Source organism: Puma concolor, chromosome C1, assembly GCF_028749965.1.
Source record: "Puma concolor isolate L17-30 chromosome C1, mPumCon1.1.hap2, whole genome shotgun sequence".
In the NCBI taxonomy this organism is placed as follows: Eukaryota; Metazoa; Chordata; class Mammalia; order Carnivora; family Felidae; genus Puma; species Puma concolor.
In genome coordinates, this window is record NC_141674.1 from 179,451,300 (window position 1) to 179,464,586 (window position 13,287).

General features: G+C 41.0%; 1 protein-coding gene across 4 annotated transcripts in view; it reads left to right on the plus strand.

Annotated features, from left to right (window-relative positions):
- The window catches only part of MYO1B (myosin IB), a 191,821-nt gene that overhangs the window by 107,671 nt on the left and 70,863 nt on the right, over nt 1–13,287 (plus strand). For all 4 annotated transcript variants that reach the window (XM_086719171.1, XM_025912753.2, XM_025912750.2 and 1 more), the window contains exons 6-7: nt 2,404–2,450; nt 8,383–8,446. In XM_086719171.1, coding sequence (XP_086575297.1) covers nt 2,404–2,450; nt 8,383–8,446 — 111 coding nt within the window. The remainder of the gene's footprint in view (nt 1–2,403; nt 2,451–8,382; nt 8,447–13,287) is intronic.

The following is a 13,287-nucleotide window of genomic DNA, read 5'->3' on the forward strand; positions in this document are numbered from 1 at the left end:
TACTTTTTAACTGGAACTGCTACTGTAAATGAACATTTCAAACAATGAACTTAAAAAAACAATTGAGGAATGTGTCTCAAGTGTTCTATAATGAAACACTTGTTTTTGATCCTGTGGCTCACAATAAAAGACCTTAGTGTTTAGCGCTGTGTGTGCAACTCAGATTTGTTTGATGAAAAGATGGTTTTATGGTGTGCAAATGGCGCCCTGAATAAAGTTTTTTGAAGCAATTCCTTCACTTGCCCTTGACCTTCAAACCACAATAAACTGTCCTTTATACATCAGCATCTCAAGTTCTCAAGTTGGACTTTGGGCTATGCAAGTTAGTTAACTTGGCAGGCCTGCGTGTTCACACCCACCAGGAAGACTAGCCTGTGCAAACATGAACGATGTCATGGTCTTCATGACAACTAGAGCAGCGCTCTGCATTTTCAAGGTTGCATTTATGAATGCCTCTCAGCTCGTGGTAGACATGGATAATGATGCGATTCTCTTCAGTTAGCATCCTCTTTTGAGTATTTCCTGTGTGCAGGTTTCCCCACTCAGTAGAGCATCTCAGCTTATTTTCTACTGAAGAGAGAAGTTGGCATCTGGGACCTGCCAGGCGGTTCCCGCCCCAAGCAGAATCTCTGATACAAAGAACTTTCCCTGTGTTGACTTTGTACATTTTGTCTGAAGTGAGCAGGAACCAACTATTTTTAAAAAATCAAAAACCTGAAAAAGCCAGCTAACATGAAATAGAACTCATCAGGTTTGGTTAGTGAGTATCCCAAGTGAACTTCGACTTTATTATTTTTTTAAATGTTTATTTTTGAGGGAAAGAGAGAGAGAAAGAGAGAGAGCCAGAATGAGTTGGGGAGGGGCAGAGAGACAGAGAGAGAGAGAGAGAGAGAGAGAGAGAGGGAGGGAGACAAAGAATCCGAAGCAGGCTCCAGGCTGTCAACATAGAGCTGATGCAGAGCTTGAACTTGTGAATCATGAGATCATGATCCAAGCTGAAGTCGGATGCTTAACTGACTGAGCCACCCAGGCGCCCCCAAATGAACTTCAACCTTAAACACAGGTCTGCACCTAGATCATGTGACTGCTTTCAAAACTTGGATCAGCTTTTAACTCTTAGTAATCATTTGAGCTCTTGTTACTCCTTTCTTCCCTCCCTTTAATTTAATGCACTTATGGGGGGGGGGTGTCCCAGGGATTTGATGCCTGGCCTCTTAATCCAAAGATTTATTTCGGGTTGCCATCTCACTGTGTGCTCTTCAGTCCTTGCTAGCTGCAGTGGGCCCATGGATCCTAGTAATAGCCTGGGGGTGGGGGTGGGCGTGGGGGTAGTAATGGTAGAAATGCAGAATTTCATGCCTACCTCCAGGCACATTTAACAGGATCCGCAGGTGCCTGTTTGCACGTTGAGGTTTGAGGTACACTGCTGGGCTTCCAGAGCATCAAAGTGGGATCCCTCTGCTCTTACACCTTATATTTATCCCATGTGATCCTCAGATTAATTTGCCCCTCCCTTGTGCGCAAGCTTGGTGAAACACCCCTTTCTCCTTATGACACTATGAGCCAGAGGTATCGAACAGGATCATTCTGTGCCTGAGCGGCATCAGCCTGTGGTTCTTACATTTATGTGCCTTCATTTTCTTAAAAGGGACCCCTATGGGAGGTCGGGCTCCACACAGCAGCTAATGTTGGAACAGACTTGGATTCTGCGTTATGGGCCAGTTTGGTGTTTTTTCTTTTCTGGAAAGTTTTACTTAGGTCTGATGGATGTGGACTAATGAAACTATGTAGCATTTTTAGCCTATTGGAAATGATGTTAGTTTCCAAATCTCTTACTCTTTCTGTGTTTCGCAGTTATATATGTAATCACATTGATATAGATTTGTTTTAAAATTAATGAAAATTCAAGTTTATTGTGCTTTTTTCCATCTGGGAACCTCATCAAGTTCCCCAGAACCTTTGATAATATTACGTAGATGTCTCTGAAATAACCTTATTCACCGATGAAAATAGTGGAAGAGAATACAAGCCATTTTTGCCAGCCACTCAATTGACTGCTCTCAAAGCGGTAAAGGTATTGAATTATACAGGATTACGGTTATAGTAATATTTGAAAAAATTCCATGAATCAGAGGAATGACTCTCTTTTTTCTGTGAACTTATGATAAGAGATGGTGGATATAACAACTTATTTTTTTTGAATCTTTTTTTTTTTTTGACGTCTTAGCAACTTCTTAAGACTTCTGTTAAGTATGTTTCTATGGGAAGTTTGGACGGAAATGTCATTGCTACAAGTTGTATTTTCTAGGATTTATAGCTGTCAAATATTCCATTCGCTTTAAACTGCTGCTTGAAATTATTTTTCTGTCAATTTTACCCACGCATCTGTTTCTTTCTTACTAGCTTTTGGAAATGCCAAGACTGTAAGGAATGACAACTCCTCTAGATTTGTAAGTATTTGTATAAGCATAAGTGTTAACACTAATATTTAGGTCATGTATGTTTAAACAACCAGTAGATGTTTAGTGTTTCTTCATATACACATTTGAAAAATGAGAACACCATTGCTATTGAGACACAGAAAGCTCTATAAGGCCTATTTTTGCCTTCTGGGGTTTTTCTTTTTAATTCTTTTTGGATGACAGCTATTTCTTTCATATTTTCTTGTCTTCTATCATACAACCCTGTGGGCAATTTAAATGAGGCTATTTATTTATTTAAAGGAGGCTCTGTGCCAATGTGGGGCTCGAACTCACGACCCTAAGATCAAGAGTCGCACGGTCCACTGACTGAGCCAGCCAGGCGCCCCTAAATGAGGCTATTTAGAATAACTCTTTACTTATCTGAATTTTGGTATTTAGAAATCACCATTAAGAATCAGATTAAATGAAGTAGAAGGAAGGATAAACTGGGTGTCAAGCTTGTATACAGCTTTTGTCCTTTATTCAGTGGGACTGGAGAGGATGGAAGGGTGTACTAGAACTTTATAGAAGGAAGGTCATTAGGTTTGACGACCAACGGCAGGGGATGGGGAGGGGGACTGGTTGGTCAAAACTGCCGCTAATGGATGTTTTGGCTTTGGCTGAGGTGGGAAATGCTAATTCCAGGAATACAAGCCTTCCTGGGCTCACGCCCCAGCACTCTGCAGCACGTACTATGCACCGCGGCCCACTGGGGTCTCTCCAGCTGTACACGTGCCGTCCTGTGTTTGGTCATTACGGGGACCCAGGCACTGCCTGGTGGCAGCTGGGAGATACATGTTGAGTGTGATGGTGACATTTTTAAATTGGCCCCTTTTTTCTATAGTTTAGCCAGCTGTATACATTTTATAATAAAAGGTCATCTACTTTATAAGCTCTCTTCTCATATACATGGGACCATTTGGGGTGGTTTTTGTGCCTCTCTGTCGGAGACTCTTCCTGCCCTTTCTCCCCCACTACTTTTAGCCTCCTTTTTGCTTTTTTCTGGTTACCCAGTGCTTAAGGCAAGACAGTGACCTCAGGCAGAGGTAGTTTTGATAGTTCGGAAAGTAGAAGGCTGTGGTTCCCAATTCTAGTGCCGTGAATTTTTTCTGTTGGATTAGCCCCCTTAACGTTGCTAAAACTGATTGGAGCTGGGCCTTCTCCTGTTGTGGTAACATGGCTAATCTCTTTATATAAATAGAGTTAGAAGCAAAGTGTGGGCAGATAGAAGTAATTCCAATAAATCAAGCTCCCTTATGGAGGCTTTATTTTTGCTGTTTGCAAATTATACATATACATTTTTAAAAGATTTCTAAACATATTTAGTTTCAGACCATAAAAATGCAGAAAACTATATTGCTTAAAGTGTCATTACTACTTTGTGATGTTTGAAATCGAGCGAAAGGCTTGGCAGGTGATTTGGCTTAATAAGTAACTTCAGAAAAATCCTATTATAATATGGGTATTAGGATATGAGATTAATACTTGATTATAGGCTAAATCATTTCATGCCCAGTTTTTAGTAATTTCTCTGCTTTGTAGCCTGTGACTTGACCAGTAATCTACTGAACTCCATGTTATGATTGGATAGTAGGACTCTGCTATATTTCAAGTCCCTACTCTATATAACTGTGGCTTATGTATTATATATTTGTACTCCAAGGGAATTGCGTTTCCTTTGACCGTGTTTAATGGGTCAACCTAGAATGAACTTCTTGCTCTCTTCCCTGAGCAGTGTGATAGAAGCCGAGGTCGTGTACTTATGCATGCTTGTCGTAGCCGCCATAGTGGAGTGCTTCTCAGTGCGCCCCACCCAAGTGCCTCTAGTTGGATAGATTGAACTTCTACTGAGAAAGTGACCCAGCATTTTTGAAAAGAGAATCACTCTTCCCAACCAAGGATTTCAGAGGAGGGAAGAGGGGTAATAGTTGAGTGTCTACTATCTGTGGAGAGCCAAGCTGGGCACTAAGAGGAGAGAATCCACAGGGTCAGGAAAATTCCATTACCAAACCTCTCATTCCATAAGGATAGAAAAACCCATGCAGCATATCCATTTGTTTGAAACCTCTGTTGTTTTTTTAAACACAGTTAAGCATAGGTCTCCCTGTATCTCCTCTTGGAGCCTTCAGACCTTTCCCTGTTGGCATCCAGAGTGACCTTTATAAACTTAAGCCTCGGGGCGCCTGGGTGGCGCAGTCGGTTAAGCATCCGACTTCAGCCAGGTCACGATCTCGCGGTCCGTGAGTTCGAGCCCCACGTCAGGCTCTGGGCTGATGGCTCAGAGCCTGGAGCCTGTTTCCGATTCTGTGTCTCCCTCTCTCTCTGCCCCTCCCCCGTTCATGCTCTGTCTCTCTCTGTCCCAAAAATAAATAAACGTTGAAAAAAAAAAATTAAAAGAAAAAACTTAAGCCTCATCACGTCCCTGCTGAAAGACCTCAGTGGCTTCCTCTTGGACCCGGAATGCAGTACAGGGTCCTCCTGGAGCTTCCCATGCCTGCCTACATCAGCCGGGGCTTGCTCCACCCTGCCCTTGCATGCCCAGCCTCGGTGGCACAGGCCCTTGTGACTGTCAGGAGTGCTGAGCGCCTTCTTGCTTAGATCTTTGCACTTGCTGGTCCTTCTGCATGATGTGCTTGTACCCAGATCATTACACAGCTTCCATCTTGTATCATTTAGATCTCACCTCAAGTGTCACTTCCATGATGCTTTTTATAGACTCTGACTTCATCCTGTTTTTGTTTTTTTCGGGCATTCATTAGTCTCTGGAATTATTTTTTTTTTTAATTCTTTTTTTTTTTTTTTAACGCTTATTTATTATTGAGAGACAGAGAGAGACAGAGCATGAGCAGGGGAGGGGCAGAGAGAGAGGGAGACACAGAATCTGAAGCAGGCTCCAGGCTCTGAGCTGTCAGCACAGAGCCCGATGCGGGGCTCAAACTCACAAACTGCGAGATCATGACCTGAGCCAAAGTCAGATGCTTAACCGACTGAGCCACCCAGGCGTCCCGTCTCTGGAATTACTGTATTCACTTTCTCTGTTTCTCTCTGATCATGGACCTTAGAGAGTAGGGGCCATGGGAGCAAGTACTCCAGCCTTCGTATTCACGGTGGTGGCCCCACAGTGCCTGGCGCCATAGTAGACACTCAGAAATCATTGATGAATAAATACCTATTTTTAAGAAGCTTATAGACTTAGTCCGAAAGAATGAACATGTCTAAAAGTGTTGTGTTCATAACACAACACATAAAATAGTAAGTTTCCCATGAAAGGTACAGGTTGCATTTTATGGAAGTTCAGAATAGAGAAGCTGGAGGAGTCTGGGGCAGGGGACAGTTCTGAGTGGGCCCGTAAGATTGAAATGTGCCAAAATTGAGCAGAAAGCAGGAAGAGCTGGTGGCACAGTATGGGGAAGCTGAGGGGAGAGACCAGAGAGGATCTGTACTTGTCCAAGTTAGTGGCTGGATGAGAGGGTCAGTGAAGGGAGCTGGGGGCCAAAGGCCTGGAAGGATGGGTCAGGGCCTCAATTGGAGGGCTTGGAGTTTCAGGTTCAGGTCTTGGACTTTATTTTCTAGGCAGTGGGAAGTAATTGGTTTTCTCTGAGTAGACTCATGACATGCTCATGGGAAGAATGCCATTCCAAGATCATCTGAATTCTCTGTGCTGCCCATTAGTTTATTCCTGGTCAGCTTCCTTTTCCATGCTCTGCAGTGTTTAGTCTACTGTCTTCAAATCTCCTATCCTTTACTCTGATGGTGTTATGCTTACTTCATGGAAATCGTTATCATCATCGTCTTCCTCTTCCTCCTCATCCAAGTCCTCAGCTTTGGTGCCTCACCTGGCCCTGTATCTACATAGATACCCTCCTGTCACACTGGGAGATTCTCAACTCCTGTCTTGCGCTAATCCCTCCACCTGTGCTCTAGATCTGGTCACTTCCTGTGTCTAGGAACCACCCTCCATCAAAATCACCCCCTCTCATATGGTCAGCCTCTGACTCTCCTATGAAGTTATGCTTTCTCCCTTCCTTTGTGTCTGCTGCCATCATGGAGGGCATAACTGATCACTAAGTTGCCTGGGCCACATTCCTGGACTTTTTAATCATTGCCCCTGTCTTGTGTTAACCTCGTATGTCCAACCGGGATCCGTCATTATGACTCTCAACTCCATTTAATCTTCCCTTTATCGCTACTGCTGCTGAAAGCCACCAACATTTCTCCCATGACTACTGTAACTTCCCATCAGCTCTGTCTGGTTTTGTTCCTTTCAGTCCATTCCACATTATCTAGGGTGATCTTGCAAATAGGCAGGTCTGATCATGACTTCCCTGTTTAGGAATGTTTATTGACAGGACTTTGCTGTCAGGTGAATGTTCTGATGCCATGATATGCTCCAGCGTCCCTCACCATCATCATGGATGCCAATTCTTTTTTTGTTTTTTTGTTTTTTAATGTTTATTTATTTTTGAGAGAGAGAGATAGAGCACGAGTGAGATAGGGTCAGAGAGAAGGGGAGACATAGAATCCAAAGCAGACTCCAGGCTCAGAGCTGTCAGCACAGAGCCCGATGCAGGACTCAAACTCACTAGCTGTGAGATCATGACCTGAGCCGAAGTCAGATGCTTAACCAACTGAGCCACCCAGGTGTCCATGGATACTGATTCTTATGCCTGCTCCTTCCTGCTCTCTCGCCTCCTTGCTGCCTTACTTAACCCTGATACTTAGCATTTAAGCTAGGGTCGACTTCACCATTCGTCCCCCTTTCTTTGTGCCCCTGACCCACCGTAGGATCTATCTCCAGACACAGAAATCTCCTCGTTACCTACCTCAATTCCCCTCAGGCTGTAAGTTCCTTGAGGGTGGGAACTGTGCTCACTTTTTTCCTTGTGTCTATGTTAGTATCTAGGAAATGCTTAATAGGCATTTGCTTAATGAATAAGAGAAGACTTAGGACAGGTGACCCTTGACAATGAAGAAAGAAAAGGGCGAGGGAGCATATATAAGCTAATAAAAAGTCACAGATTGCATTGTTGACTGAGTGCCATGTGATCATGTTTCTTCCCCCTTACTATGATTTTGAAAACAGAAGGAGTTAAGGTGGTAATTCTTTGGGAGAATTATTTACAAGCCATCTATGTGACTATTACTAAAGTAGAACATGAAACAAAAGGACCACTTATTAGATCAACAATCCCTTTTCCAAACAAAAAACAGCTGTCAGGGTTACTCTGTTATACTTGTTACTCTTTAACTAGATAGTTATAGACCAGTTCTTTAAAAATCATAGTATGAAACTCCATGTGTGTTTCTGTGTGTTTAAAATACCATCTATAAAATGTAATAGGAACCTGGGATATATATATTGCTGTATAATCTAGATCAAAAACCAAAGAGAGTAATAATGATCAGTCGTTGATTCTGGATTGGCCACACCATATAATCATGCATTTCATTCGAGTAGATATAAAAACAGTATTTTATGTGTTCCATTTTATCCACTATCCAGTATGCTTGGGAGTTTCTTAGCCATGGCTTAAAACCATTTTGCTTATAAAAGTGAAATAATTTATATTCCCGACCAGTGCATATACAAGGAGTACTGCCTTTCCCCAGTTTTTATTCTTGAATTGAATACACACACACACTTCAGAGATTTGAAACACGTATCTGAAATGGAAAAGTCACATGTTGCCTAAGAAGATCTATTCTTAAATTAGCAACATGATATGTTAGCTTTGAGCTAATGGGGTATTTAGTATGAATTATTTATGGAGGCATATTGTTAGCCTCATGGTTACATAAATTGTCTGTTAATTACATTTAAACAAATGTATAAAGGGCTTAGTATGCTATTTTCTGAGAAGATGTGCTGACTGAATAATTTTGAGGTCAACTTGAAACTCACAAAGTCTTTCTTTGGCAGGGCAAATATATGGACATTGAATTTGATTTTAAAGGCGATCCACTGGGAGGAGTGATAAGTAACTGTGAGTATTTTACTTGAATCCTTTCAAAGAAGTTCAGAATAGCAAAACATATATTAGAATATTTTAGATACTTGAGTCTTTAAGAGATAGATATAAGAATACAATTTCTTTTTCTTAGACAATGTGTTTCAGACTATGTGTTATGTTAGACTGTGATTTCAGATTGTTTTAGCATGTCTAAGTCTTTTTTAAAGATCACTTAAAGTCTTTGTCTTTGAAAATCTTTAAAAGTTTGCTAAAGAAATAAGAATTAGTCCAACCGTAGTTTAGATTCTTTAGGTCTTTAAGTTAATTCATTAACAAAAAGGATCCTGCGATGGTTCATGTCTTTAACAAAATTATTTCATGATTAAAAATAGAATATAAATATGCGGCACCTGGGTGGCTCAGTCAGTTAAGCATCTGATTCTTGATTTCAGCTCAGGCCATGATCTCACAGTTAGTGAGTTCAAGCCCCTTGTCAGGCTCTGTGCTGTGTGCCTGGAGCCTGCTTGGGATTCTCTCCCCCACCCCCACCCCCCGCCCCTCTCCCACTAGCATTCTCTCTCTTTCTCTGCTCTCAAAATAAATAAATAAACAATTAAAAAAAATAAAATAGAGTTTTTTTTAATTTAATAACTTTTTAGTAACTTTTGGGGTAACATTTATTCAATAAAATGAGTGGACCTGTACTTCAGATTTTATTGTGGGAAATTTTGTTTGTCTTGGTGTAATTAGATAATTAAAATGTGATAAACCTGGTGGGAAGAACTACAGATTTATTAGCCTCCCTTAGTCATGATTAGTGATTATGGAAGTGAAATGTCCTTGTCAAAGGTGAAAAAATGAACAGCCCCAGGTCCAGAGTTTTCTAAAGTGGGCGTGATTGTTGTAAATATGGCCCCTTCTCCAGTGACTTTGAACCTGCAGTACGTACGGCACTGCCCTCATATTTCTGCTCGTATTGATTTCATAGTTGCTTCATTTGGAAAATAGGAAATGACAACTTAGGGTTTGTGCACTTCCTCCCGGAACCACAGCCTGGTTATCCTCTTGAATCCTTCTATGTTTTTGAGGCCGCACCACTGAACCTCCCATCACCGCTGGCCTCCTCACCACCTATTGGAAAAAAATCTAAGTTTGCACTAGAAAAAAAGGTAATAAATTGACTCAGGTGTCCAAAACAATGCCCTTTAGATTTGTTATAGCAGTGGCATTCTTCCTTCAGATGAGATTGTATGCCCGAACCCCAAATAGGAAATAGAGGAAACAAGATCTGATCTGGTAGAGAAGATGAGTAACCAGAACCCCAGAACCCCTCTGGGGGCCCCTGAGATCTTTGCTGGTGAACTTGAACCAGAGGAATGCCATTTGAAAATTAACATTTTAAGTGATTTGAGGAAAGTGTTTAGCTGATTTTTTGTTTTTAAGTTTTTAAGTCACATTTCAGAGAGAAACCTAGGGCTAGGGTTTCCTTATCTTTGTGTGTGTGTGTGTGTGTGTGTGTGTGTGTGTGTGTGTGTGTGTGTGTGTGGTTTTTTTTTTTTTTTTTAATGTGGCAGAGGGATATGTTTTTTAAATGTTTATTTTTGAGAGACAGAGCACAAGCTGTGAAGGGGCAGAGAGAGGGAGGAGACACAGAATCCGAAGCAGGCTCCAGGCTCTGAGCTGTCAGCACAGAGCCCGATGTGGGGCTCGAACTCACGAACTGTGAGATCATGACCTGAGCCGAAGTCGGACGCTTAACTGACTGAGCCACCCAGCCTCCTCTAGAGTTTCCTCTCTTTGAAACAGTGGGATTGAAGTGGAGGAATTCTATGGTTCTTCCCATTCCCACTGTTCTGTAGTTTTTACATAGTTTGATTTTCTATTTTAGTTTCCACTTTGTGTGCCATACATTGGGATTAAGCCATATTTTTAAAAATATATACTTGTCAGAGAAACGTTTGAAGAGAATCTTTAATGTGAAATGAAACTGGCTGCTTAGGTTAAATGGCTTTATGTCAAATATGGAAACAAAAAGTATTCATGCAAACCATATATGATGTAACCAGAAGCACTGATGACCACCCTTGTAAGCTTTCCGCACAACGTCTGGTGGCTCATGATAGCTGTGAAGGAAAAAGGATTTGACCCGGTTTGAAGACCACCGTTTCAAGGAATGCTTAATTTTTATTCTGAAAGATATTTATATATCTTTAGCACTTTTTACAAGACAGATGAACTCTAGTTATTAATTTAACAATACCCTATTTTTAAAATGAGGGTAATAATCTAAACATTGTGGAATGACTGAATCAAAATTGCTTTTGAGGACTCTAGGAAAATATTTAAGGATTATTTTATTGTAAGTATTAGAAAGTAACTTAGGTTTTACATTTTGAAGAGTATGTTCCAAACAGAAATGTCTTCCTGCCCCTGATTCTTGCAGTATCCATGGAGAATAAATATTAAACACTCCTTTCGTTTCCAGTTAAGATTAATATATCCTCATGAATGGATTTTTTATGGTGTTCGTTACCATTTGTTCCCACAATGAAATTAGATGGAAATTTGTGGTAGTGGGAACACCCTGTATTTTAGAGTACCCTTTGCTACAGAAAGGAAAGGACTACATGCGTGTTAAGAGCAGGAAATTTCACCCTATGTACATAGAGCACTGACTCATAGGTGGTCAGTGGGAGTTGCTGTCTCCGGGCTTCAGGGGTGTAAAGCAATGGGCAGACTCATTCTTGTTCTCTCTAAACTGCCAACAGTTAGCTTCTTGTAGTCCAGAAAAGAGGAAAAGATTTGCCATTTTGTGGGAAGTCTATTTTGCCTCACCTTCCAGCAGCCGTGTAGTAACGGTGTAGATCATCGTTGGTTGTACTTAATACCTGGAAGAAGACACGTGATCAGCCAAGCTAGTTGGGCTCCCTGCGAGTGGAAGAGAAAGTCCCATAACTTACTCTCTCTTTCTAGAAGAGGGATGCTTGAAAACCTAAGTCTTGAACTCGCCTGACAACTGTATCTCTAAGGTTACTATTGGTAGGCAAGGGGCATTATGGAAATAGAAAATGGCACCCATGCTTCAGTAGGGAAGATAAAATGTGGAAGCACAGTTAGCACATCTTATTTTATGAGGTAGTATTTCTGCTACTTTGTTAATGCTTGTAGGTGTCATACGATTTATACATTTGCGTTTGAGGATTTTGGACCTAGTGTTATGAACCAGAAACTTTTGGCAACCTGTTGCTTTAATTAATAGTCTAGGTACTTTCTTATAGCTGTGGCACTTGATGGCAGTTTTCGCTGTGAAGAAAATGTGAGAAAAGTCTGGAGGGATTTTATCTCCTAAAAGAAGAATAGCACTGATAGATACGCTGTAAAAAAGCCTTATGTTTCAGGTGTGCATATATACTTGTCCTTATAGTTTAAGGACAGGAGGTATGGCTTTCCTGTTCACAAGAGTGTATGAAGAGCTCGTGTAATATCTGACACACAGCAGGTGCTCAGTAAATCCAGAACTGAAGATGGAATTGGTTAAATATAGGCAGGCCCTACCTTTCCCTGCTTCATTATTTGGGGCATATCTATGAGGCTACTTGAACGACTCTTATCATGTGGTTTCTCATGTCTAAACAACGAGACAGTAAGTTACTTATTTCTCTGTGTCTCCCAGTTTTTCGTCTTTGAAATGAGGTAGTAAGAGTACCGATCTCATAGTGTTGTGAAAAGGTGTACATTTTTTAACATCTGAACTCTTTTAACAATGCCTGGCACCTAGTAAACATTCAGTAAATGTTTACTTTTTCTCGTTATTACATGCTTACTTTCTTGTTGTCTCTAGCCCCTAGCCAAATATATGTCCTATACGGACAGAGACTTAGTTTGTGTGGTTCATTGCTGAATGACACCAACCAAAATAGCGTCTGACACCTAACATATATTTCTTGAATTAATTAATAAACACAAGTACACAGGAAATAACAAGTGATATCGCTGTGACATAGACAGATTTATCAAGAAATAAAGCTCCTGCTTTATTGGGTAATTTTATCTGGAATATTTAAGACAATTTTTTATTGAGATAGAATTGACGTACAGCATTATGTGAGTTTCAGTGTACAACATAGTGATTTCAAATAAGTATTGCTAAATGATCACCACAATAAGTCTAGTTAGCATCTGGCCACCGTACATCGTTACAGATACTTTTCTTTCCTGGTGATGAGAACTCTTAAGGTCTGCTCTCCTAGCAACTTGCAAATATGCGGTACAGGATAATTAACTATAATTGATATGCTGTGCAGTACATCCCTATGGCTGACTTATTTTATATATCTGAATATTCTATGCTATTCATTTTTAAAGGCTTTTTCTAAGTCCCAGAAAGGCAACAAAATTATTGGTATTCAAACTTTATCTGTCACTGCCTTCTCTTTTTGGCTTGAAAGAAATACTATCCTGTGAATTATGAAGGAAGGCAAATATTGAAATTAATTTGTTTCCCACTTATTAATCCACCCCAAATTTAGTAGGGTGTAAAACAATGGCCCTGTCATAGGTTGTTGGACTCTGGGGATCGAGAATTCAGGTAGGGCACACTAGGGTTGGCCTGTCTCCCTGATATGTGGGACTTCAGCTGGGAAGACAACTGGTTGGGTGTGACTTGCATGAGTGGATGTTGGAGTCTTCTAGAAGCTTGATCGTATGTCACACGTCAGGCACCTGGGCTAGGATGATTCAAAGCATGTGCTGAACTGGGACTGTTGACTGGAGCCACCTACATGTGGCCTTGTGTGGTGTGGGCTCTCACAGGTGGCTAGGTTCTGAGAGAGAGTGTCCCAAGAGGAAACATCCTGCAGTAGTCTGAGAGATCA